The sequence below is a fragment of the Triticum aestivum genome, chromosome 6D, assembly GCF_018294505.1.
Source record: "Triticum aestivum cultivar Chinese Spring chromosome 6D, IWGSC CS RefSeq v2.1, whole genome shotgun sequence".
Lineage (NCBI taxonomy): Eukaryota > Viridiplantae > Streptophyta > Magnoliopsida > Poales > Poaceae > Triticum > Triticum aestivum.
This window is the reverse complement of record NC_057811.1, coordinates 115,763,935-115,789,589: the sequence shown is the minus strand read 5'-3', so window position 1 is coordinate 115,789,589 and position 25,655 is coordinate 115,763,935. Positions and strand designations below refer to the sequence as shown.

Here is a 25,655-nt window from a genome sequence, read left to right as displayed (position 1 = left end):
CATACAAAGAAACGGGCAAGTGATCATGCATTTATTCATATCATGTGTGAAATGAGGTATTGTTACGGGCCGGTAAAGGAAAACGTAAAAAACAGACGGATAATGCATTATTGATTAAGATTGCACCCTAAATAGTATTTTTTTAATTTTAACATGTAAAATAATATCATATTCAAATTCTACATATTTTTCTAATCAAAATTCATATATAACATGTTAAATTTGAAGTTACGATTTAGAAGATATGAGTATTTTAGAAAACATTTGATTTGATATCTACTGCGGGTTTAATGTCAAAAAAATCAGGGGGTTTTATATAAAATAGCATGAAGGACTAAGAATACCTATTTCTTTTATTAGTAGGTATAGAGATATAGATGAGAGCATCTCCAACAGCCGCGCCAAAACACGCGCGCACGGGGTAAAAAGCCTATTTAGCGCGGGCGGAAAGTTTTCGCGCGCTCCAGCGGCGGCGGGAAACAAGCGCGCGGGGTAAACGTTTGCATGCGCGCGGGAGAAAGCTGCCGGTCGCACGGTAGATTTGGCGCAGCGCTTGCGGCGCGCCTATAAATTGCGGCGCTCGCCACGCGTTCCTCCACACGGCCACGCGCGCATTTCCCTCGCCTCCTCGCCGCTTCCACTGCTTTCTCGCCGTTTCCTCGCCGCTTCAGCGCCCCACCACCACCGCGCCACCATGCCGCCGTGCCGCCGAGGAACTTCGGGCTACCGCGGCGTCCGCAAGCGCCCCTCCGGCGCGTACTACGCCGAGATCCGGTCCGGTGACGTCCGGCTCGGCCTCGGCACGTTTGAGACAGCGCACGAGGCCGCCCGCGCGTACGACGCGGCGGCGTGGCGCCTAGAGAGGCCTCCGTCGCAGATGAACTTCCACGACATCTACACGCGCGAGCAGGCACAGGCCATCGCCCCTCCTCCTCGTCTTATCACGGACCTGGATCGTGCCGAGCACCGTCGGCAGCAGCGTCGCCTCCTCATCACCGAGCAGGACGAGCGAGCCATGGCGGAATGGCGCCGGCGCCACCCGGAGGACGTTGCCAACGAGCGCGCCTTCTGGGCGGAGAGGACGGCAAGGCGCCACGCGGAGCGGGCGGACGGGCGTCGGCGGAAGGCACTAGGCATATCGCAGTGCGATATCATTGAAACAGGTGGGAAGTCGATCTTCACGTCAGACGATGAACATTGGGACGACATATGGATCTCTACCTCGGACAACACCACCGAGGGTGATGATGAGGATGACTCGGAGTAGTTCTAGTTGCACCATAGTTTAATTTTATGTAGTTGCACCGTAGTTCTGTTTATCTATCTATGCTATGAACTATGTAAAATATCTTTATATCGTTTTTTATCTATGCTATGATGAACTATGTATGGTTTAATCTATGCACCGTAGTGTTTGTGCGAGAGCACGCGCGCTGCATTTTAGCGCGCTTGCTGGAGCTACGCGTGCGGGCTGTATTTTACTGCCGCTGCTGGAGCCAGCGCTGCCCGTCGCGCCAAACCAGACGATGGGTGCGTTGCAAACTGGTTTTTAGCGCGCCGCGTGTTGGGCGGCTGTTGGAGATGCTCTGAAGATACTAGTAGTAGCTTCGTCTTTCTCACGGGCTAAATGCTTTATTTAACGAAAATGTTATCTAGGGAGCGCCAGTTTTTTTTAATGTTCCCAGCGAACGCCCCAGCCACCATTGGATGCGAGTAAAAATCTTAAAGTGGGGGTCTACTGTGACATCAAATAAAAAAGACGTTCGCTTGGGACGGCACATGAGCCAACTATAAACAACCTTCCACCGCATACACGAACTAACATGTGGTTGGATGGTTAGAGGGACAGTGGTATCCCCAGTCCACCAGGGTTTAAGTCCTAATGCTCGCATTATTTCTGTATTTATTTCAGTATTTCGCTATGCGCTTTCAATGGGAGGAGACGTACCCCTCGACGACGAGGCGCCTATGGAGACTTCGTATGTCTCAAGATGATATGTCGGCTTAGTCTCTAGAATGTGCTCACAGAGGTAGGGTGTGCATGTGTGCGTTCATAGGGGTGAGTGCATGCGTGTATATATAAGCACAAGTTTAACAAATGGCTTAAGAAGCCTTGAACAAAGCAATCGACCCTCAAAAGGAACCAGACTGTTGTGTGGATTTTCAAGTTACTCGGTCAACGTCAAACTCAATGTAGAAACCATTAGTGAGGCTGTGATCTCATTTGCAAAACATAATTAAGCAACCGTGGTACTCGGCAAGATTTACATCAGAATTATCTACTCACGCATCAGGTATCAATGAAAAAGATAATAGGGTTTATTGCAGAATGTTAGCTCTGACCTTTGGCAAACCAGTAGTTTTGATTGAATCTAGCTAGTCACCATGTCAATACACCACCACAGATCATCTCTCGTCTCCTTGCAAGAAGGCCGTCCATAGCACTCACACTTATTTGGATAGTTTCAGTGTAACTATTAAAAGTGTCTATGCATAGTATAAATCTCCAAGTAGTCCTTAACCGTGGACTCGGCTGTTCGAATAGATCATTTACCCTGCATGGATGTACTTCTTCACACATACGTTCACCACTTACCATCCAAAGGTGTTTGTTTAGTTGGCATAGATCGAGATTAGGATTTGTCACTCCGAGTATCGGAGAGGTATCTCTAAGCCCTCTCGGTAATACACATCATAAGAAGCCTTGCAAGCAAAGTGACTAAGGAGTTAGTTGCAAGATGATGTATTACAGAACGAGTAAAGAGACTTGCCGGTAACGAGATTGAACTAGGTATGAAGATTACCGACGATCAAATCTCGGGTAAGTAACATACCGATTAACAAAGGGAATTATGTATGTTGTCATAAGGTTCGACCGATAAAGATCTTCGTAGAATATGTAGGAGCCAATATGGGAATTATGTATGTTGTCATAAGGTTACGCTATTGGTTATTGACCGGAGAGGTGTCTCAGTCATGTCTACATAGTTCTCGAACCCGTAGGGTCCGCACGCTTAACGTTCGTTGACAATATAGTGTTATATGAGTTATATGATTTGGTGACCGAATGTTGTTCGGAGTCCCGGATGAGATCATGGACATGACGATCGAGGAGCTCCGGAATGGTCCGTAGGTAAAGATTGATATATAGGACGATGATATTTGGACACCGGAAAAGTTTCAGGATGTACCGGGTAGAAATCGGGTCACCGGAAGGGGTTCCGGACACCCCTGGAGGTTAATGGGCCATATGGGCCAAAGGGGGGGAACACACCAGCCCACAAGGGGCTGGCGCGCCCCTCCTAGGCCGCAGCCCTTGGGAAGAGAAGAAAAGGGGGGAGTCGGCCTCCCCCTTCCTTTCCTCTCCCCCCTTTCCTTCCCCCATCCGGCAAATATGGTAAGGGGGCGCCACTAGGGAAGGACCCCAAGTAGGATTCGGCCTACTTGGGGCACCTCCTTGGCTGCTCCTCCATCCCCCCACCTATATATGTGGGAGGGGGCGCCACACATAACCACGACAATCTCTTAGCCGTGTGCGGGGCCCCCCTCCACCGTTTACACCCTCGGTCATTTTTTCGTAGTGCTTAGGAGAAGCACTGCGGAGATAGCATCACTATCACCATCACCATGCCGTTGTGCTCCCGGAACACATCCACTACCTAGCCGTTTTGCTGGATCAAGAAGGCGTGGACGTCACCGAGCTGAACATGTGCTGAACGCGGAGGTGACGTACGTTCAGTACTCGATCGGTTGGATCGCGAAGAAGTTTGACTACATCAACCGCGTTACTAAACGCTTCCGCTTACGATCTACGAGGGTATGTAGACACACTCTCCCCTCTCGTTGCTATGCATCTCCTTGATAGATCTTGCGTGTGCGTAGATTTTTTTTATTTTCCATGCAACGTTTCCCAACACTCCCCGCATCCCTCTCTCCCTCCCAGCCCTCTCCCTCTGACCCTGTCCCTCCCTCCGATCCCTCCTGCATTGCATAGATAGATGGATAGATAGATGAATGGATAGATGAATAGATAGATGGTTAGAACTATGGTGTTTTTTATATATTGCATAGATAGACAAATTGATGGATGGATATATTGATGGATATATAGATAGATGGGTGGATGGATAGATGTTAGGGCTAGAACTAGGGTATTTTTAGTAAATAGAACTAGGTTTAGACAAATGGATGGATAGATGGGCAGTACAAATTATTAGGGTTAGAACTAGGTTTTACAAATTTTCTTTCTATTTTAGACATAGGGTTTCACTAAGTCCTAAGATGAGGATAATAATGTTTTTGTTTATATTTTATTTTTGCAGAAATCAAGGAGCCCCTGCATCATCCCCGCAATTCGTCCCCGTCGCTGACCCCCTCCGACTTCGAGGTGAGACCAGTGAAATCACCATGTCGATGATGATGTAGATGTTTTGATAGATGTAGTAGAGTAGTAGCTAGATGAGTAGTTGTGACAATTTCCATGGAACAGAAAATTTTCAATGTAGGTCTTGCCGAAGTGGCCTATGTTTGCAGGGAACATCTCACAGTGGCCTATGTTTTGCTGGAGTGTTGATTAGTTTCCATTCCGGCAAATTTCAGGTGCTCGATATATGTCTTTTTAGCAAAGGTCATGCCGAATTTTGCCGTTAATTTTGGCATGACTTGTGCTAGAATATGTAGGAAATATCGAGTGGCCCGGATTTTGTAGAAATATAATTAAACGACATTTCGGGTTGAGTTTAAGTCTGTTGGGACTCCACCATATATATGAGAGAAGAAGAATGTCGACTGTTGTCGTGGGGGTCGTTCTTCCTCTTCTTTCTCATGATAAACCTTTTGGTAATGCACGGGAAGGAAGAGAAGAACGACCATCACCGACGGTCGCAAATGTCAGAGAGGAATCAGTGAGGGAGAGTCTCCACCATATATGAGAGAACGAAGAATCCCGACTGTTGTTGTGTGAGTAGCTTCTTCTTCATTCCAATGTGCTAGACATTTTGGTGTAATGCACTTTGGAATGACAGGAGTAGCTACCATCACCGACGATCGCAAATGTTAGAGATGAAGAATCCCGACTGTTATCGTGGGGGTAGCTTCTTCTTCGTTCCCGTGTGCTAGACAATTTGGTGTAATGCACTCGGGAACGAAGGGAGGAGCTATCATCACCGACGGTCGAATATATACACCAGGTGAGCTGGGAGTTTTCAAGAAAAGACTTGACAGACCGATAGTCAACCCGTGATGAATAATAATGATCTAATTTAGTTTTTGTAGTACATATATTGAATTTTAGAAGTTTATCTTCGAATTATGAACATAGGAAATATCTGACGACGACGATAGGATCCCGGAGTGCGACTGCTGCGGCGACGACCGGGGTCTGTGCGACATGCCTCACCTAGTAGACGGTCGGCGCTTCAGTACTAAGCTCGACGAGACCTATGATGTTGAAACGGTATGCAAGGACAAGTCTTTTTTCGTAATTAAGCATGACTTTTGCTCCTTCAACGTGTAATTTCTGCCTTTTACGATTCGACTAGCTTATTCCATGCCATGCAAGACGCTATGTCTTGGACCATCTGAATTTTGAAGATCATGAAAATATGGAGACAAAAATAGTTCATCTCAGGACCCATCATGGTTATGATTTTGTTGTAAAGCTATACAATTCGGAGAGCGTATCCCATTTTGGTTGCACTACTAGAAAAACGGCTATAGCTAATATGGACATTAATGGCGCACCATGTATGTGGTGCGCCACTGCTATATAGCAATGGCGCACCATATATATGTTGGGAATCATAGCATAATTTTAAAATTTTCCTACGCTCACCAATATGCATCTATGGAGTATACTAGCAACGAGGGGAAGGGAGTGCATCTACATAGCCTTGTAGATCGCGAGCGGAAGCGTTCCAATGAACGTGGATGACGGAGTCGTACTCGTCGTGATTCAAATCACCGATGACCGAGTGCCGAACGGACGGCACCTCCGCGTTCAACACACGTATGGTGCAGCGACGTCTCCTCCTTCTTGATCCAGCAAGGGGGAAGGAGAGGTTGATGGAGATCCAGCAGCACGACGGCGTGGTGGTGGATGTAGCGGGATGCCGGCAGGGCTTCGCCGAGCTTCTACGAGAGAGAGAGGTGTAGCAGGGGAGGAGGGAGGCGCCCAAGGCTGTAATGCTACTGCCCTCCCTCCCCCCCTTTATATAGACCCCCTGGGAGGGGGGGCGCCGGCCACAACCCATCTAGAGGGGGGGACAGCGGCCAAGGGGGGTGCCTTGCCCCCCAAGGCAAGTGGGGCGCCCCCCTACCCTAGGGTTTCCAACCCTAGGCGCAGGGGGGAGGCCCATGGGGGGACGCCCAGCCCACTAGGGGCTGGTTCCCTTCCCACTTCAGCCACGGGGCCCTCCGGGATAGGTGGCCCCACCCGGTGGACCCCCGGGACCCTTCCGGTGGTCCCGGTACAATACCGGTGACCCCCGAATCTTTCCCGGTGGCCGAAACATGACTTCCTATATATAATTCTTCACCTCCGGACCATTCCGGAACTCCTCGTGACGTCCGGGATCTCATCCGGGACTCCGAACAACTTTCGGGTTTCCGCATACACATATCTCTACAACCCTAGCGTCACCGAACCTTAAGTGTGTAGACCCTACGGGTTCGGGAGACATGCAGACATGACCGAGACGCCTCTCCGGTCAATAACCAACAGCGGGATCTGGATACCCATGTTGGCTCCCACATGTTCCACAATGATCTCATCGGATGAACCACGATGTCGAGGATTCAATCAATCCCGTATACAATTCCCTTTGTCCATCGGTATGTTACTTGCCCGAGATTCGATCGTCGGTATCCCAATACCTTGTTCAATCTCGTTACCGGCAAGTCTCTTTACTCGTACCGTAATGCATGATCCCGTGACTAACGCCTTAGTCACATAGAGCTCATTATGATGATGCATTACCGAGTGGGCCCAGAGATACCTCTCCGTCACACGGAGTGACAAATCCCAGTCTCGATCCGAGCCAACCCAACAGACACTTTCGGAGATACCCGTAGTGCACCTTTATAGTCACCCAGTTACGTTGTGACGTTTGGCACACCCAAAGCACTCCTACGGTATCCGGGAGTTGCACGATCTCATGGTCTAAGGAAAAGATACTTGACATTGGAAAAGCTCTAGCAAATGAAACTACACGATCTTTTATGCTATGCTTAGGATTGGGTCTTGTCCATCACATCATTCTCCTAATGATGTGATCCCGTTATCAATGACATCCAATGTCCATAGTCAGGAAACCATGAATATCTGTTGATCAACGAGCTAGTTAACTAGAGGCTTACTAGGGACACGTTGTGGTCTATGTATTCACACATGTATTACGATTTCCGGACAATACAATTATAGCATGAACAATAGACAATTACCATGAACAAAGAAATATAATAATAACCATTTATTATTGCCTCTAGGGCATATTTCCAACAGTCTCCCACTTGCACTAGAGTCAATAATCTAGTTACATTGTGATGAATCAAACACCCATTGCGTCCTGGTGTTGATCATGTTTTGCTCTAGGGAGAGGTTTAGTCAACGGATCTGCTACATTCAGGTCCGTATGTACTTTACAAATATCTATGTCTCCATTTTGAACACTTTCACGAATGGAGTTGAAGCGACGCTTGATATGCCTGGTCTTCCTATGAAATCTGGGCTCCTTCGCAAGGGCAATAGCTCCAGTGTTGTCACAGAAGAGAGTCATCGGGCCCGACGCATTGGGAATCACCCCTAGGTCGGTAATGAACTCCTTCATCCAGACTGCTTCCTGTGCTGCCTCCGAGGCTGCCATGTACTCCGCTTCACATGTAGATCCCGCCACAACGCTTTGCTTGCAACTGCACCAGCTTACTGCTCCTCCATTCAAAATATACACGTATCCGGTTTGTGACTTCGAGTCATCCAGATTTGTGTCGAAGCTAGCGTCGACGTAACCCTTTACGACGAGCTCTTCGTCACCTCCATAAACGAGAAACATATCCTTAGTCCTTTTCAGGTACTTTAGGATATTCTTGACCGCTGTCCAGTGTTCCATGTCGGGATTACTTTGGTATCTTCCTACCAAACTTACGGCAAGGTTTACATCAGGTCTGGTACACAGCATGGCATACATAATAGACCCTATGGCCGAGGCATAGGGGATGACACTCATCTTTTCTCTATCTTCTGTCGTGGTCGGGCATTGAGCCATGCTCAATTGCACACCTTGCAATACAGGCAAGAACCCCTTCTTGGACTGATCCATATTGAACTTCTTCAATATCTTGTCAAGGTATGTACTCTGTGAAAGACCAATGAGGCGTCTTGATCTATCTCTATAGATCTTGATGCCTAATATATAAGCAGCTTCTCCAAGGTCCTTCATTGAAAAACACTTATTCAAATAGGCCTTTATACTTTCCAAGAATTCTATATCATTTCCCATCAATAATATGTCATCCACATATAATATGAGAAATGCTACAGAGCTCCCACTCACTTTCTTGTACACACAGGCTTCTCCATAAGTCTGTGTAAACCCAAACGCTTTGATCATCTCATCAAAGCAAATGTTCCAACTCCGAGATGCTTGCACCAGCCCATAGATTGAGCGCTGGAGCTTGCATACTTTGTCAGCATTCTTAGGATTGACAAAACCTTCTGGCTACATCATATACAACTCTTCCTTAAGGAAGCCGTTAAGGAATGCCGTTTTGACGTCCATCTGCCATATCTCATAATCATAGTATGCGGCAATTGCTAACATGATTCGGACGGACTTCAGCTTCGCTACGGGTGAGAAAGTCTCATCATAGTCAACCCCTTGAACTTGTCGATAACCCTTAGCGACAAGTCGAGCTTTGTAGATGGTCACATTACCATCCGCGTCCGTCTTCTTCTTAAAGATCCATTTGTTTTCTATGGCTCGCCGATCATCGGGCAAGTCAGTCAAAGTCCATACTTTGTTTTCATACATGGATCCTATCTCGGATTTCATGGCTTCTAGCCATTTGTCAGAATCCGGGCCCGCCATCGCTTCTTCATAGTTCGAAGGTTCACCGTTGTCTAACAACATGATTTCTAGGACAGGGTTGCCGTACCACTCTGGTGCGGAACGTGTCCTTGTGGACCTACGAAGTTCAGTAGTAACTTGATCCGAAGCTTCATGATCATCATCATTAACTTCCTCCCCAGTCGGTGTAGGCACCACAGGAACATTTTCCCGCGCTGCGCTACTTTCCGGTTCGGAAGGGGTGACTATCACCTCATCAAGTTCCACTTTCCTCCCACTCAATTCTTTCAAGAGAAACTCCTTCTCCAGAAAGGACCCGTTCTTGGCAACGAAGATCTTGCCTTCGGATCCGAGGTAGAAGGTATACCCAATGGTTTCCTTAGGGTATCCTATGAAGACGCATTTCTCCGACTTGGGTTCGAGCTTTTCAGGTTGAAGTTTCTTGACGTAAGCATCGCATCCCCAAACTTTTAGAAACGACAGCTTAGGTTTCTTCCCAAACCATAATTCATACGGTGTCGTCTCAACGGATTTTGACGGAGCCGTATTTAAAGTGAATGCGGCAGTCTCTAAAGCATAGCCCCAAAATGAGAGCGGTAAATCGGTAAGAGACATCATAGATCGCACCATATCCAATAGAGTGCGATTACGACGTTCGGACACACCGTTTCTCTGAGGTGTTCCAGGCGGCGTGAGTTGTGAAACTATTCCACATTTCCTTAAGTGTGCACCAAATTCGTGACTTAAATATTCTCCACCACGATCTGATCGTAAGAATTTTATTCTCCTGTCATGTTGATTCTCAACCTCACTCTGAAATTCCTTGAACTTTTCAAAGGTTTCAGACTTGTGTTTCATTAGGTAGACATACCCATATCTACTTAAGTCATCAGTGAGAGTGAGAACATAACGATATCCTCCGCGAGCCTCAACACTCATTGGACCGCACACATCGGTATGTATGATTTCCAATAAGTTGGTTGCTCGCTCCATTGTTCCGGAGAACGGAGTCTTGGTCATCTTACCCATGAGGCATGGTTCGCACGTGTCAAATGATTCGTAATCAAGAGACTCCAAAAGTCCATCTGCATGGAGCTTTTTCATGCGCTTGACACCAATGTGACCAAGGCGGCAGTGCCACAAGTATGTGGGACTATCGTTATCAACTTTACATCTTTTGGTATTCACACTATGAATATGTGTAACATCACGTTCGAGATTCATCAAGAATAAACCATTAACCAGCGGGGCATGACCATAAAACATATCTCTCAAATAAATAGAACAACCATTATTCTCAGATTTAAATGAGTAGCCATCTCGAATTAAACGAGATCCAGATACAATGTTCATGCTCAAAGCTGGCACTAAATAACAATTATTGAGGTTTAAAACTAATCCCGTAGGTAGATGCAGAGGTAGCGTGCCGACGGCGATCACATCGACCTTGGAACCATTCCCGACGCGCATCGTCACCTCGTCCTTCGCCAGTCTCCGTTTATTCCGTAGTTCCTGTTTTGAGTTACAAATATGAGCAACCGCACCGGTATCAAATACCCAGGAGCTACTACGAGTACTGGTAAGGTACACATCAATTACATGTATATCACATATACCTTTGGTGTTGCCGGCCTTCTTGTCCGCTAAGTATTTGGGGCAGTTCCGCTTCCAGTGACCACTTCCCTTGCAATAAAAGCACTCAGTTTCAGGCTTGGGTCCATTCTTTGACTTCTTCCCAGTAACTGGCTTACCGGGCGCGGCAACTCCCTTGCCGTCCTTCTTGAAGTTCTTCTTACCCTTGCCCTTCTTGAACTTAGTGGTTTTATTCACCATCAACACTTGATGTTCTTTTCTGATCTCCACCTCCGCTGATTTCAGCATTGAATATATCTCAGGAATGGTCTTTTCCATCCCCTGCATATTGAAGTTCATCACAAAGCTCTTGTAGCTTGGTGGAAGCGACTGAAGGATTCTGTCAATGACCGCGTCATCCGGGAGATTAACTCCCAGCTGAGTCAAGCGGTTGTGCAACCCAGACATTCTGAGTATGTGCTCACTTACAGAACTATTTTCCTCCATTTTACAGCTGAAGAACTTGTCGGAGACTTCATATCTCTCGACCCGGGCATGAGCTTGGAAAACCAATTTCAGCTCCTCGAACATCTCATATGCTCCATGTTTCTCAAAACGCTTTTGGAGACCCGGTTCTAAGCTGTAAAGCATGCCGCACTGAACGAGGGAGTAATCATCAGCACGCTGCTGCCAAGCGTTCATAACGTCTTGGTTCTCTGGGATTGGTGCATCACCTAGCGGTGCTTCTAAGACATAATCTTTCTTGGCTACTATGAGGATGATCCTCAGGTTCCGGACCCAGTCCGTATAGTTGCTGCCATCATCTTTCAGCTTGGTTTTCTCTAGGAACGCGTTGAAATTGAGGACAACGTTGGCCATTTGATCTACAAGACATAGTGTAAAGATTTTAGACTAAGTTCATGATAATTAAGTTCATCTAATCAAATTACTCAATGAACTCCCACTCAAATAGACATCCCTCTAGTCATCTAAGTGAAACATGATCCGAGTTAACTAGGCCGTGTCCGATCATCACGTGAGACGGACTAGTCAAGATCGGTGAACATCTCCATGTTGATCGTATCTTCTATACGACTCATGCTCGACCTTTCGGTCCTCCGTGTTCCGAGGCCATGTCTGTACATGCTAGGGCGTCAAGTCAACCTAAGTGTATTGCGTGTGTTCCGAGGCCATGTCTGTACATGCTAGGCTCGTCAACACCCGTTGTATGCGAACGTTAGAATCTATCACACCCGATCATCACGTGGTGCTTCGAAACAACGAACCTTCGCAACGTTGCACAGTTAGGGTGAACACTTTCTTGAAATTATCATAAGGGATCATCTTATTTACTACCGTCGTTCTAAACAAATAAGATGCAAAAACATGATAAACATCACATGCAATCAAATAGTGACATGATATGGCCAATATCATTTTGCTCCTTTGATCTCCATCTTCGGGGCACCATGATCATCTTCGTCACCGGCATGACACCGTGATCTCCATCATCGTGTCTTCATGAAGTCGTCACGCCAACGATTACTTCTACTTCTATGGCTAACGCGTTTAGCAACAAAGTAAAGTAATTTACATGGCGTTATTCAATGACACGCAGGTCATGCAAAATAATAAAGACAACTCCTATGGCTCCTGCCGGTTGTCATACTCATCGACATGCAAGTCGTGATTCCTATTACAAGAATATGATCAATCTCATACATCACATATATCATTCATCACATCTTCTGGCCATATCACATCACATAGCACTTGCTGCAAAAACAAGTTAGACGTCCTCTAATTGTTGTTGCAAGTTTTTACGTGGTTTGTAGGTTTCTAGCAAGAACGTTTCTTACCTACGTATGACCACAACGTGATTTGCCAATTTCTATTTACCCTTCATAAGGACCCTTTTCATCGAACCCGTTCCGACTAAAGTAGGAGAGACAGACACCCACTAGCCACCTTATGCAACTAGTGCATGTCAGTCGGTGGAACCTGTCTCACGTAAGCGTACGTGTAAGGTCGGTCCGGGCCGCTTCATCCTACAATGCTGCCGAAACAAGAAACGACTAGTAGCGGCAAGAAGAATTGGCAACATCAACGCCCACAACTTCTTTGTGTTCTACTCGTGCATAGTAACTACGCATAGGCCTGGCTCATGATGCCACTGTTGGGAATCGTAGCATAATTTTAAAATTTTCCTACGCTCACCAATATGCATCTATGGAGTATACTAGCAACGAGGGGAAGGGAGTGCATCTACATACCCTTGTAGATCGCGAGCGGAAGCGTTCCAATGAACGTGGATGACGGAGTCGTACTCGCCGTGATTCAAATCACCGATGACCGAGTGCCGAACGGACGGCACCTCCGCGTTCAACACACGTACGGTGCAGTGATGTATCCTCCTTCTTGATCCAGCAAGGGGGAAGGAGAGGTTGATGGAGATCCAGCAGCACGACGGCGTGGTGGTGGATGTAGCGGGATGCCGGCAGGGCTTCGCCGAGCTTCTACGAGAGAGAGAGAGTTGTAGCAGGGGGGAGGGAGGCGCCCAAGGCTATAATGCTACTGCCCTCCCTCCCCCCCCTTTATATAGACCCCCTGGGAGGGGGGGCACCGGCCACAACCCATCTAGAGGGGGGGCGGCGGCCAAGGGGGGTGCCTTGCCCCCCAAGGCAAGTGGGGCGCCCCCCACCCTAGGGTTTCCAACCCTAGGCGCAGGGGGGAGGCCCATGGGGGGGCGCCCAGCCCACTAGGGGCTGGTTCCCTTCCCACTTCAGCCCACGGGGCCCTCCGGGATAGGTGGCCCCACCCGGTGGACCCCCGGGACCCTTCCGGTGGTCCCGGTACAATACCGGTAACCCCCGAAACTTTCCCGGTGGCCGAAACTTGACTTCCTATATATAATTCTTCACCTCCGGACCATTCCGGAACTCCTCGTGACATCCGGGATTTCATCCGGGACTCTGAACAACTTTCGGGTTTCCGCATACACATATCTCTACAACCCTAGCGTCACCGAACCTTAAGTGTGTAGACCCTACGGGTTCGGGAGACATGCAGACATGACCGAGACGCCTCTCCGGTCAATAACCAACAGCGGGATCTGGATACCCATGTTGGCTCCCACATGTTCCACGATGATCTCATCGGATGAACCACGATGTCGAGGATTCAATCAATCCCGTATACAATTCCCTTTGTCCATCGGTATGTTACTTGCCCGAGATTCGATCGTCGGTATCCCAATACCTTGTTCAATCTCGTTACCGGCAAGTCTCTTTACTCGTACCGCAATGCATGATCCCGTGACTAATGCCGTAGTCACATAGAGCTCATTATGATGATGCATTACCGAGTGGGCCCAGAGATACCTCTCCGTCACACGGAGTGACAAATCCCAGTCTCGATCCGAGCCAACCTAACAGACACTTTCGGAGATACCCGTAGTGCACCTTTATAGTCACCCAGTTACGTTGTGACGTTTGGCACACCCAAAGCACTCCTACGCTATCCGGGAGTTGCACGATCTCATGGTCTAAGGAAAAGATACTTGACATTGGAAAAGCTCTAGCAAACGAAACTACACGATCTTTTATGCTATGCTTAGGATTGGGTCTTGTCCATCACATCATTCTCCTAATGATGTGATCCCGTTATCAATGACATCCGATGTCCATAGTCACGAAACCATGACTATCTGTTGATCAATGAGCTAGTTAACTAGAGGCTTACTAGGGACACGTTGTGGTCTATGTATTCACACATGTATTACGATTTCCGGACAATACAATTATAGCATGAACAATAGACAATTACCATGAACAAAGAAATATAATAATAACCATTTATTATTGCCTCTAGGGCATATTTCCAACAATATAGGTACGCCATTATTGGCCAGATTACTAATGGCGCACCTGGTGCACAGTGCGCCATTACTAGTTTTGAAAAAAAAATCAAAACTAGTAATGGCGCACCACGCACCAGGTGCGCCATTAGTAACCCTGGTTACCAATGGCGCATTCTTAGGAGGTGCGCCATTGGTATCCTGCGAGCAGCTAGATATTTTTGACACCTACCTACCACACTCACTTTCCCCACTTCATTCTCTCCACCTCTACCAAGCTTGGTCTCAGCTGCCTCCTCCTCCTCACCTCATTTGCACCATAGATTCACCCAAATTAAGTGGTTAAATTTCCTTTTTTTATAGGTAAGTAAGGAAAAAGCTTTCTTTATATTCTAGATCTACTTTTTTCCCTCCCCAACAACGTACACACTTTTTATGGCCTAGATCTACGTATGTTTGTGGTGTTGCATATGTTTGTGTTTGCAGGTACTGGTATTTGAAATGCGATAGTTGCCAATATTTTGTCGGAATGTTGATTCATTTCCGTTTCGGCGAGAATTTGGCACTATGCATTCTTTTTGGTCCTATTTTTAGGCAAAGTCATGCCAAATTTTTTTTTGTTCTAAAATATTGTTTTGCTCTACCCCGCAGGCGACCATGGTCCGCACGATGACCGAAGGCATCGTGAATAGGTTTTTGAGCTCCGCGAAGGCCGAGATGCTTCAAAAGAACGAGACGGAGATAAGATGCCCGTGTCGAAGATGCAAGCTGAAGAGCCTTATCGACCCGGATTCCGGACAGGTGCAGGACCACCTGCTCTTGCGTGGTTTCATGGATGGCTATCGGTGGCAAGGAGATGAAGATGATTATGAAGTCGTCCATGGGGGCCGGGCAAGAAATAAGGAAGGGCAGCAAGACAACCGCGGCGAGGGCGGGAGAGAAGACGAAGAATCTCCAGGACATGATCACGAAGTAGATGCAGGACACAGTCATCATAGAAGATGCCGGACATGATGATGAAGAAGATCAAGACGAAGGGCATGATCATGAAGATGAAGATGCCGGAGCAGACGACGATGGACCATCGATGGGCTGGGTGCAGGACCCCCATATTCAAGAGCTGCTTCACAAGCAGACGGGTAACGCAAGAGCTTCTGCCCGAGAGAAAGCCAAGCTGGATCAACTGGAGATAGACGCGGTTACTCCATTGTATGAAGGATGCAGGCCCGAGGTGTTGGGGAACGTAGTAATTTCAAAATTTTCCTACGCACACGCAAGATCATGGTGATGCATAGCAACGAGAGGGGAGAGTGTTGTCCACGTACCCTCGTAGACCGATAGCGAAAGCGTTAACACAACGCGGTTGATGTAGTCGTACGTCTTCACGATCCGACCGATCAAGTACCGAACGTACGGCACCTCCGAGTTCAGCACACGTTCAGCTCGATGACGTCCCTCGAACTCCGATCCAGCCGAGTGTTGAGGGAGAGTTTCGTCTGCACGACGGCGTGGTGACGATGATGATGTTCTACCTACGCAGGGCTTCGCCTAAGCACCACTACGATATTATCGAGGTGTAATATGGTGGAGGGGGGCACCGCACACGGCTAAAAGATCAATAGATCAATTGTTGTGTCTATGGGGTGCCCCTGCCCCCGTATATAAAGGAACAAGGGGGAAGGCGGCCGGCCAAGGAGGAGGGTGCGCCAAGGGGGGAGTCCTACTCCCACCGGGAGTAGGACTCCTCCTTTCCTTGTTGGAGTAGGAAAAGGGAAGGGAGAAGGAGAAAGAAGGAAGGGGGCGCCCCCCCTCCCTAGTCCAATTCGGACTAGTCCATGGGGAGGGGTGCGGCCACCCTTTGGGGCCTTTCTCTCCTTTCCCGTATGGCCCATTAAGGCCCAATACGAATTCCCGTAACTCTCCGGTACTCTGAAAAATACCTGAATCACTCGGAACCTTTCCGATGTCCGAATATAGTCGTCCAATATATCGATCTTTACGTCTCGACTATTTCGAGACTCCTCGTCAAGTCCCTGATCTCATCCGGGACTCCGAACTCCTTCGGTACATCAAAACACATAAACTCATAATATAACCGTCATCTAACTTTAAGCGTGCGGACCCTACGGGTTCGAGAACTATGTAGACATGACCGAGACACGTCTCCGGTCAATAACCAATAGCGGAACCTGGATGCTCATATTGGCTCTCACATATTCTACGAAGATCTTTATCGGTCAAACCGCATAACAACATACGTTGTTCCCTTTGTCATCGGTATGTTAATTGCCCGAGATTCGATCGTCGGTATCTCAATACCTAGTTCAATCTCGTTACCGGCAAGTCTCTTTACTCGTTTCGTAATACATCATCCCGCAACTAGCTCATTAGTTGCAATGCTTGCAAGGCTTATAGTGATGTGCATTACCGAGTGGGCCCAGAGATACCTCTCCGACAATCGGAGTGACAAATCCTAATCTCGAAATACGCCAACCCAACAAGTACCTTCGGAGACACCTGTAGAGCACCTTTATAATCACCCAGTTACGTTGTGATGTTTGGTAGCACACAAAGTGTTCCTCCGGTAAACGGGAGTTGCATAATCTCATAGTCATAGGAACATGTATAAGTCATGAAGAAAGCAATAGCAACATACTAAACGATCGAGTGCTAAGCTAACGGAATGGGTCAAGTCAATCACATCATTCTCCTAATGATGTGATCCCGTTAATCAAATGACAACTCATGTCTATGGCTAGGAAACATAACCATCTTTGATCAACGAGCTAGTCAAGTAGAGGCATACTAGTGACACTCTGTTTGTCTATGTATTCACACATGTATCAAGTTTCCGGTTAATACAATTCTAGCATGAATAATAAACATTTATCATGATATAAGGAAATAAATAATAACTTTATTATTGCCTCTAGGGCATATTTCCTTCAGTCTCCCACTTGCACTAGAGTCAATAATCTAGTTCACATCGCCATGTGATTTAACATCAATAGTTCACATCACCATGTGATTAACACCCATAGTTCACATCGTCATGTGACCAACACCCAAAGGGTTTACTAGAGTCAGTAATCTAGTTCACATCGCTTATGTGATTATCACCCAAAGAGTACTAAGGTGTGATCATGTTTTGCTTGTGAGATAATTTTAGTCAACGGGTCTGTCACATTCAGATCCGTAAGTATTTTGCAAATTTCTATGTCTACAATGCTCTGCACGGAGCTACTCTAGCTAATTGCTCCCACTTTCAATATGTATCTAGACCGAGACTTAGAGTCATCTAGATTAGTGTCAAAACTTGCATCGACGTAACCCTTTACGATGAACCTTTTATCACTTCCATAATCGAGAAACATATCCTTATTCCACTAAGGATAATCTTGACCGTTGTCCAGTGATCTACTCCTAGATCACTATTGTACCCCCTTGCCAAAATCGGTGTAGAGTATACAATAGATCTGGTACACAGCATGGCATACTTTATAGAACCTATGGCTGAGGCATAGGGAATAACTTTCATTCTCTTTCTATCTTCTGCCGTGGTCAGGCTTTGAGTCTTACTCAATTTCACACCTTGTAACACAGGCAAGAACTCTTTCTTTGACTGTTCCATTTTGAACTACTTCAAAATCTTGTCAAGGTATGTACTCATTGAAAAACTTATCAAGCGTCTTGATCTATCTCTATAGATCTTGATGCTCAATATGTAAGCAGCTTCACCGAGGTCTTTCTTTGAAAAACTCCTTTCAAACACTCCTTTATGCTTTGCAGAATAATTCTACATTATTTCCGATCAACAATATGTCATTCACATATACTTATCAGAAATGTTGTAGTGCTCCCACTCACTTTCTTGTAAATACAGGCTTCACCGCAAGTCTGTATAAAACTATATCCTTTGATCAACTTATCAAAGCATATATTCCAACTCCGAGATGCTTGCACCAGTCCATAGATGGATCGCTGGAGCTTGCATATTTTGTTAGCACCTTTAGGATTGACAAAACCTTCTGGTTGCATCATATACAACTCTTCTTTAATAAATTCATTAAGGAATGCAGTTTTGTTTATCCATTTGCCAGATTTCATAAAATGCGGCAATTGCTAACATGATTCGGACAAACTTAAGCATAGATACGAGTGAGAAACTCTCATCGTAGTCAACACCTTGAACTTGTCGAAAACCTTTTGCGACAATTCTAGCTTTGTAGTAACACTACTATCAGCGTCCGTCTTCCTCTTGAAGATCCATTTAATCTCAATGGCTCGCCGATCATTGGGCAAGTCAACCAAAGTCCATACTTTGTTCTCATACATGGATCCCGTCTCAGATTTCATGGCCTCAAGCCATTTTGCGGAATCTGGGCTGACCATCGCTTCTTCATAGTTCGTAGGTTCGTCATGGTCTAGTAACATAACCTCCAGAATAGGATTACCGTACCACTCTGGTGCGGATCTTACTCTGGTTGACCTATGAGGTTTAGTAATAACTTGATCTGAAGTTCCATGATCATAATCATTTAACTTCCTCACTAATTGGTATAGGCGTCACAGAAACTGGTTTCTGCGATGAACTACTTTCCAATAAGGGAGCAGGTACAGTTACCTCATCAAGTTCTACTTTCCTCCCACTCACTTCTTTCGAGAGAAACTCCTTCTCTAGAAAGGATCCATTCTCAGCAACGAATAACTTGCCTTCGGATCTGTGATAGAAGGTGTACCCAATTGTCTCCTTTGGGTATCCTATGAAGACACATTTCTCCGATTTGGGTTTGAGCTTATCAGGATGAAACTTTTTCACATAAGCATCGCAACCCCAAACTTTAAGAAATGACAACTTTGGTTTCTTGCCAAACCACAGTTCATAAGATGTCGTCTCAACGGATTTAGATGGTACCCTATTTAACGTGAATGCAGCTGTCTCTAATGCATAACACCAAAACGATAGTGGTAGATCGGTAAGAGACATCATATATCGCACCATATCTAATAAAGTACGGTTACGATGTTCGGGCACACCATTACACTGTGGTGTTCCAGGTGACGTGAGTAGTGAAACTATTTCACATTGTTTTAACTGAAGGCCAAACTCGTAACTCAAATACTCTTCTCCACGATCAGATCGTAGAAACTTTATTTTCTTGTTACGATGATTTTCCACTTCACTCTGAAATTATATGAACTTTTCAAATGTTTCAGACTTCTGTTTCATTAAGTAGATATACCCATATCTGCTCAAATCATCTGTGAAGGTCAGAAAATAACGATACCTGCCGCGAGCCTCATCACTCATCGGATCGCATACATCAGTATGTATTATTTCCAATAAGTCAGTTGCTCGCTCCGATTGTTCCGGAGAACGGAGTCTTAGTCATCTTGCCCATGAGGCATGGTTCGCAAGCATCAAGTGATTCATAATCAAGTGATTCCAAAAGTCCATCAGTATGGAGTTTCTTCATGCGCTTTACACCAATATGACCTAAACGGCAGTGCCACAAATAAGTTGCACTATCATTATTAACTTTGCATCTTTTGGCTTCACTATTATGAATATGTGTATCACTACGATCGAGATCCAACAAACCATTTTATTGGGTGTATGACCATAGAAGGTTTTATTCATGTAAACAGAACAACAATTATTCTCTAATTAAATGAATAACCGTATTGCAACAAACATGATCAAATCATATTCATGCTCAACGCAAACACCAAATAACACTTATTTAGGTTCAACACTAATCCCGAAAGTATAGGGAGTGTGCGATGATGATCATATCAATCTTGGAACTACTTCCAACACACATCGTCACCTCGCCTTTACTAGTCTCTTGTTTATTCTGCAACTCCCGTTTCGAGTTACTACTCTTAGCAACTGAACCAGTATCAAATACCGAGGGGTTGCTATAAACACTAGTAAAGTACACATCAATAACATGTATATCCAATATACCTTTGTTCACTTTGCCATCCTTCTTATCCACCAAATACTTGGGGTAGTTCCGCTTCCAGTGACCAGTCCCTTTGCAGTAGAAGCACTTAGTCTCAGGCTTAGGACCAGACTTAGGCTTCTTCACTTGAGCAGCAACTTGCTTGCCGTTCTTCTTGAAGTTCCCCTTCTTCCCTTTGCCCTTTTCTTGAAACTAGTGGTCTCGTCAACCATCAACACTTGATGTTTTTCTTGATTTCTACCTTCGTCGATTTCAGCATCACGAAGAGCTCGGGAATTACTTTCGTCATCCCTTGCATACTATAGTTCATCACGAAGTTCTACTAACTTGGTGATGGTGACTAGAGAATTCTGTCAATCACTATTTTATCTGGAAGATTAACTCCCACTTGATTCAAGCGATTGTAGTACCCAGACAATCTGAGCACATGCTCACTACTTGAGCTATTCTCCTCCATCTTTTAGCTATAGAACTTGTTGGAGACTTCATATCTCTCAACTCGGGTATTTGCTTGAAATATTAACTTCAACTCCTGGAACATCTCATATGGTCCATGGCGTTCAAAATGTCTTTGAAGTCCCGATTCTAAGCCGTTAAGCATGGTGCACTAAACTATCAAGTAGTCATCATATTGAGCTAGCCAAACGTTCATAACGTCTGCATCTGCTCCTGCAATAGGTCTGTCACCTAGCGGTGCATCAAGGACATAATTCTTCTGTGCAGCAATGAGGATAATCCTCAGATCACGGATCCAATCCGCATCTTGCTACTAACATCTTTCAACATAGTTTTCTCTAGGAACATATCAAAATAAACATAGGGAAGCAACAACGCGAGCTATTGATCTACAACATAATTTGCAAAAATACTATCAGGACTAAGTTCATGATAAATTTAAGTTCAATTAATCATATTACTTAAGAACTCCCACTTAGATAGACATCCCTCTAATCCTCTAAGTGATCACGTGATCCATATCAACTAAACCATGTCCGATCATCACGTGAGATGGAGTAGTTTCAATGGTGAACATCACTATGTTGATCATATCTACTATATGATTCACGCTCGACCTTTCGGTCTCCGTGTTCCGAGGCCATATCTGTATATGCTAGGCTCGTCAAGTTTAACCTGAGTATTCCGCGTGTGCAACTGTTTTGCACCCGTTGTATTTGAACGTAGAGCCTATCACACCCGATCATCACGTGGTGTCTCAGCACGAAGAACTTTCGCAACGGTGCATACTCAGGTAGAACACTTATACTTTGATAATTTAGTGAAGGATCATCTTATAATGCTACCGTCAATCAAAGCAAGATAAGACGCATAAAAGATAAACATCACATGCAATCAATATAAGTGATATGATATGGCCATCATCACCTTGTGCTTGTGATCTCCATCTCCGAAGCACCGTCATGATCACCATCGTCATCGGCGTGACACATTAATCTCCATCGTAGCATCGTTGTCGTCTCGCCAACTATTGCTTCTACGACTATCGCTACCGCTTAGTGATAAAGTAAAACAATTACATGGCGATTGCATTGCATACAATAAAGCGACAACCATATGGCTCCTGCTAGTTGCCGATAACTCGGTTACAAAACATGATCATCTCATACAATAAAATTCAGTATCATGTCTTGACCATATCACATCACAACATGCCCTGCAAAAACAAGTTAGACGTCCTCTACTTTGTTGTTGCAAGTTTTACGTGGCTGCTACGGGCTTAGCAAAAACCGTTCTTACCTACGCATCAAAACCACAACGATAGTTTGTCAAGTTGGTGTTGTTTTAACCTTCGCAAGGACCGGGCGTAGCCACACTCGGTTCAACTAAAGTGAGAGAGACAGACACCCGCCGGTCACCTTTAAGCAACGAGTGCTCGCAACGGTGAAACCAGTCTCGCGTAAGCGTACGCGTAATGTCGGTCCGGGCCACTTCATCTCACAATACCATCGAACCAAAGTATGACATGTAGGTAAGCAGTATGACTTATATCACCCACAACTCACTTGTGTTCTACTCGTGCATAACATCAACGCATAAAACCAGGCTCGGATGCCACTGTTGGGGAACGTAGTAATTTCAAAATTTTCCTACGCACACGCAAGATCATGGTGATGCATAGCAACGAGAGGGGAGAGTGTTGTCCACGTACCCTCGTAGACCGATAGCGGAAGCGCTAACACAACGCGGTTGATGTAGTCGTACGTCTTCACGATCCGACCGATCAAGTACCGAACGTACGACACCTCCGAGTTCAGCACACGTTCAGCTCGATGACGTCCCTCGAACTCCGATCCAGCCGAGTGTTGAGGGAGAGTTTCGTCAGCACGACGGCGTGGTGACTATGATGATGTTCTACCGACGCAGGGCTTCGCCTAAGCACCGCTACGATATTATCGAGGTGTAATATGGTGGAGGGGGCACCGCACACGGCTAAGAGATCAATAGATCAATTGTTGTGTGTATGGGGTGCCCCCCTGCCCCCGTATATAAAGGAGCAAGGGGGAAGGCGGCCGGCCAAGGAGGAGGGCGCGCCAAGGGGGGAGTCCTACCGGGAGTAGGACTCCTCCTTTCCTTGTTGGAGTAGGAAAAGGGAAGGGAGAAGGAGAAAGAAGGAAGGGAGCGCCCCCCTCCCTAGTCCAATTCGGACTAGTCCATGGGGAGGGGTGCGGCCACCCTTTGGGGCCTTTCTCTCCTTTCCCGTATGGCCCATTAAGGACCAATACGAATTCCCGTAACTCTCCGGTACTCCAAAAAATACCCGAATCACTCGGAACCTTTCCGATGTCCGAATATAGTCGTCCAATATATCGATCTTTACGTCTCGACCATTTCGAGACTCCTCGTCAAGTCCCTGATCTCATCCGGGACTCCGAACTCCTTCGGTACATTAAAACACATAAACTCATAATATAACCGTCATCTAACTTTAAGCGTGCGGACCCTACGGGTTCGAGAACTATGTAGACATGACCGAGACACGTCTCCGGTCAATAACCAATAGCGGAACCTGGATGCTCATATTGGCTCCCACATATTCTACGAAGATCTTTATCGGTCAAACCGCATAACAACATACGTTGTTCCCTTTGTCATCGGTATGTTACTTGCCCGAGATTCGATTGTCGGTATCTCAATACCTAGTTCAATATCGTTACCGGCAAGTCTCTTTACTCGTTCCGTAATACATCATCCCGCAACTAGCTCAATAGTTGCAATGCTTGCAAGGCTTATAGTGATGTGCATTACCGAGTGGGCCCAGAGATACCTCTCCGACAATCGGAGTGACAAATCCTAATCTCGAAATACGCCAACCCAACAAGTACCTTCGGAGACACCTGTAGAGCACCTTTATAATCACCCAGTTACGTTGTGACGCTTGGTAGCACACAAAGTGTTCCTCCGGTAAACGGGAGTTGCATAATCTCATAGTCATAGGAACATGTATAAGTCATGAAGAAAGCAATAGCAACATACTAAACGATCGAGTGCTAAGCTAACGGAATGGGTCAAGTCAATCACATCATTCTCCTAATGATGTGGTCCCGTTAATCAAATGACAACTCATGTCTATGGCTAGGAAACAGAACCATCTTTGATCAACGAGCTAGTCAAGTAGAGGCATACTAGTGACACTCTGTTTGTCTATGTATTCACACATGTATCAAGTTTCCAGTTAATACAATTCTAGCATGAATAATAAACATTTATCATGATATAAGGAAATAAATAATAACTTTATTATTGCCTCTAGGGCATATTTCCTTCACGAGGATACCCGCCTGAAAGTAACGCTCATGGCTCTAGAGATGAAGGTAAAACACAAAATGACCGACGCATGCTTCAACGAGAATATGTCATTCTGGCACTAACGTCTTCCCAAGGGGAACAGGTGCCCGACCAGTTTCGAGGAGGCGAAGAAAATCGTGTGTCCTCTGGATTTACCGCACGTGAAATACCATGTGTGCATGAACGATTGCATCATTTATCGGGACGAGCACGCGGAGTCTACCATATGTCCGGTGTGCGGCGTCACTCGATACAAGAAGAGGAAGAAAGCTCCTCGAAAAGTGGTGTGGTACTTTCCGATCACTCCTCGTCTGCAGCGGTATTTCGTGGACCCTAAGCTAGCAAAGCTCCTGCGTTGGCACGCGGATAGGGAGGAGAAGAAGCGAGAAGATGACGGAAATGATCCGGAGATAAATAAAAAAGGCAAGATGCTGAGTCACCCTAAGGATGCGAGCCAGTGGCAAGCGTTGAACTTCGAACACCCAGAATTTGGGGACGATCCAAGAAACATCGTGTTGGGCGCGAGCATCGATGGAGTCAATCCGTTTGGCAGCCAGAGAAGCACACATAGCACCTGGCCTGTGTTTGTGTGGATGTACAACCTTCCCCCTGGTTGTGCATGAAGAGGAAGTACATTCACATGAGTATGCTAATTGAAGGGCCGAAACAACCAGGGAATGACATCAATCTGTATCTGGGGCTGCTGAAAGAGGAGCTAGACACGCTGTGGAAAACGCCAGCCAATACGTGGGACGCTGCAGAGAAAGAATATTTCCCTATGAGAGCTGCACTGCTCACGACGGTGCACGACTATCTCGGTTACGGATATGTCGCGGGGTAGGTGGTCCACGGATTTTGTGCACGCGTCAGGTGCATGGATGACACAACGTATCGCCAGCTAGATAGAGATCCCGGGTCTTCGAAAACCGTGTTCATGGGACATCGAAGGTGGCTTCACGATGATGACTCATGGAGAAAACGCAAGGATCTGTTCGATGGTGAAACTGAACCCCGAAGACGCCCGCGTACGAGGAGCGTCGAGGAAATAGAAGAGCTGTTGAAAAATTGGAAAGAGTGCCCACCGCCAGGAAAGAAGCGAAAGGCGCCAGAGCCGCTGCTGAAGGTATGGAAAACGAGGTCCATTTTCTGGGACTTGCCGTACTGGAAGATCCTCCTTGTGCCTCACAGCCTTGATGTCATGCATATTACAAAGAACGTGTGCGAGAGTCTGCTTGGTACCCTGCTCAACATGCCAGAGAGGACCAAAGATGGGCCGAAAGCAAGGGCAGACTTGAAATCAATAGGCATCAGGGAGGAGCTTGCTAATGATGATGATGATGATGAGGCGAAGGACATGGAAAGTCGTCGCAAAGGCAAAAAGGCCAAGAAGAT

At 46.2% G+C, this 25,655-nt stretch overlaps 1 protein-coding gene across 1 annotated transcript; it reads left to right on the top strand.

Annotated features, from left to right (window-relative positions):
* The first annotated feature begins 694 nt into the window (after window positions 1-694).
* On the top strand, window positions 695-1,267 carry LOC123146443 (ethylene-responsive transcription factor RAP2-3-like). The gene has a single exon (XM_044566078.1). The coding sequence runs from the start codon at window positions 695-697 to the stop codon at window positions 1,265-1,267; it is 573 nt and encodes a 190-aa protein (XP_044422013.1).
* The last annotated feature ends 24,388 nt before the right edge of the window (window positions 1,268-25,655 follow it).

Excerpts from the sequence above, each read along its gene's own strand:
- LOC123146443 (XM_044566078.1), top strand. The coding sequence starts at position 695 with ATGCCGCCGTGCCGCCGAGGAACTTCGGGCTACCGCGGCGTCCGCAAG.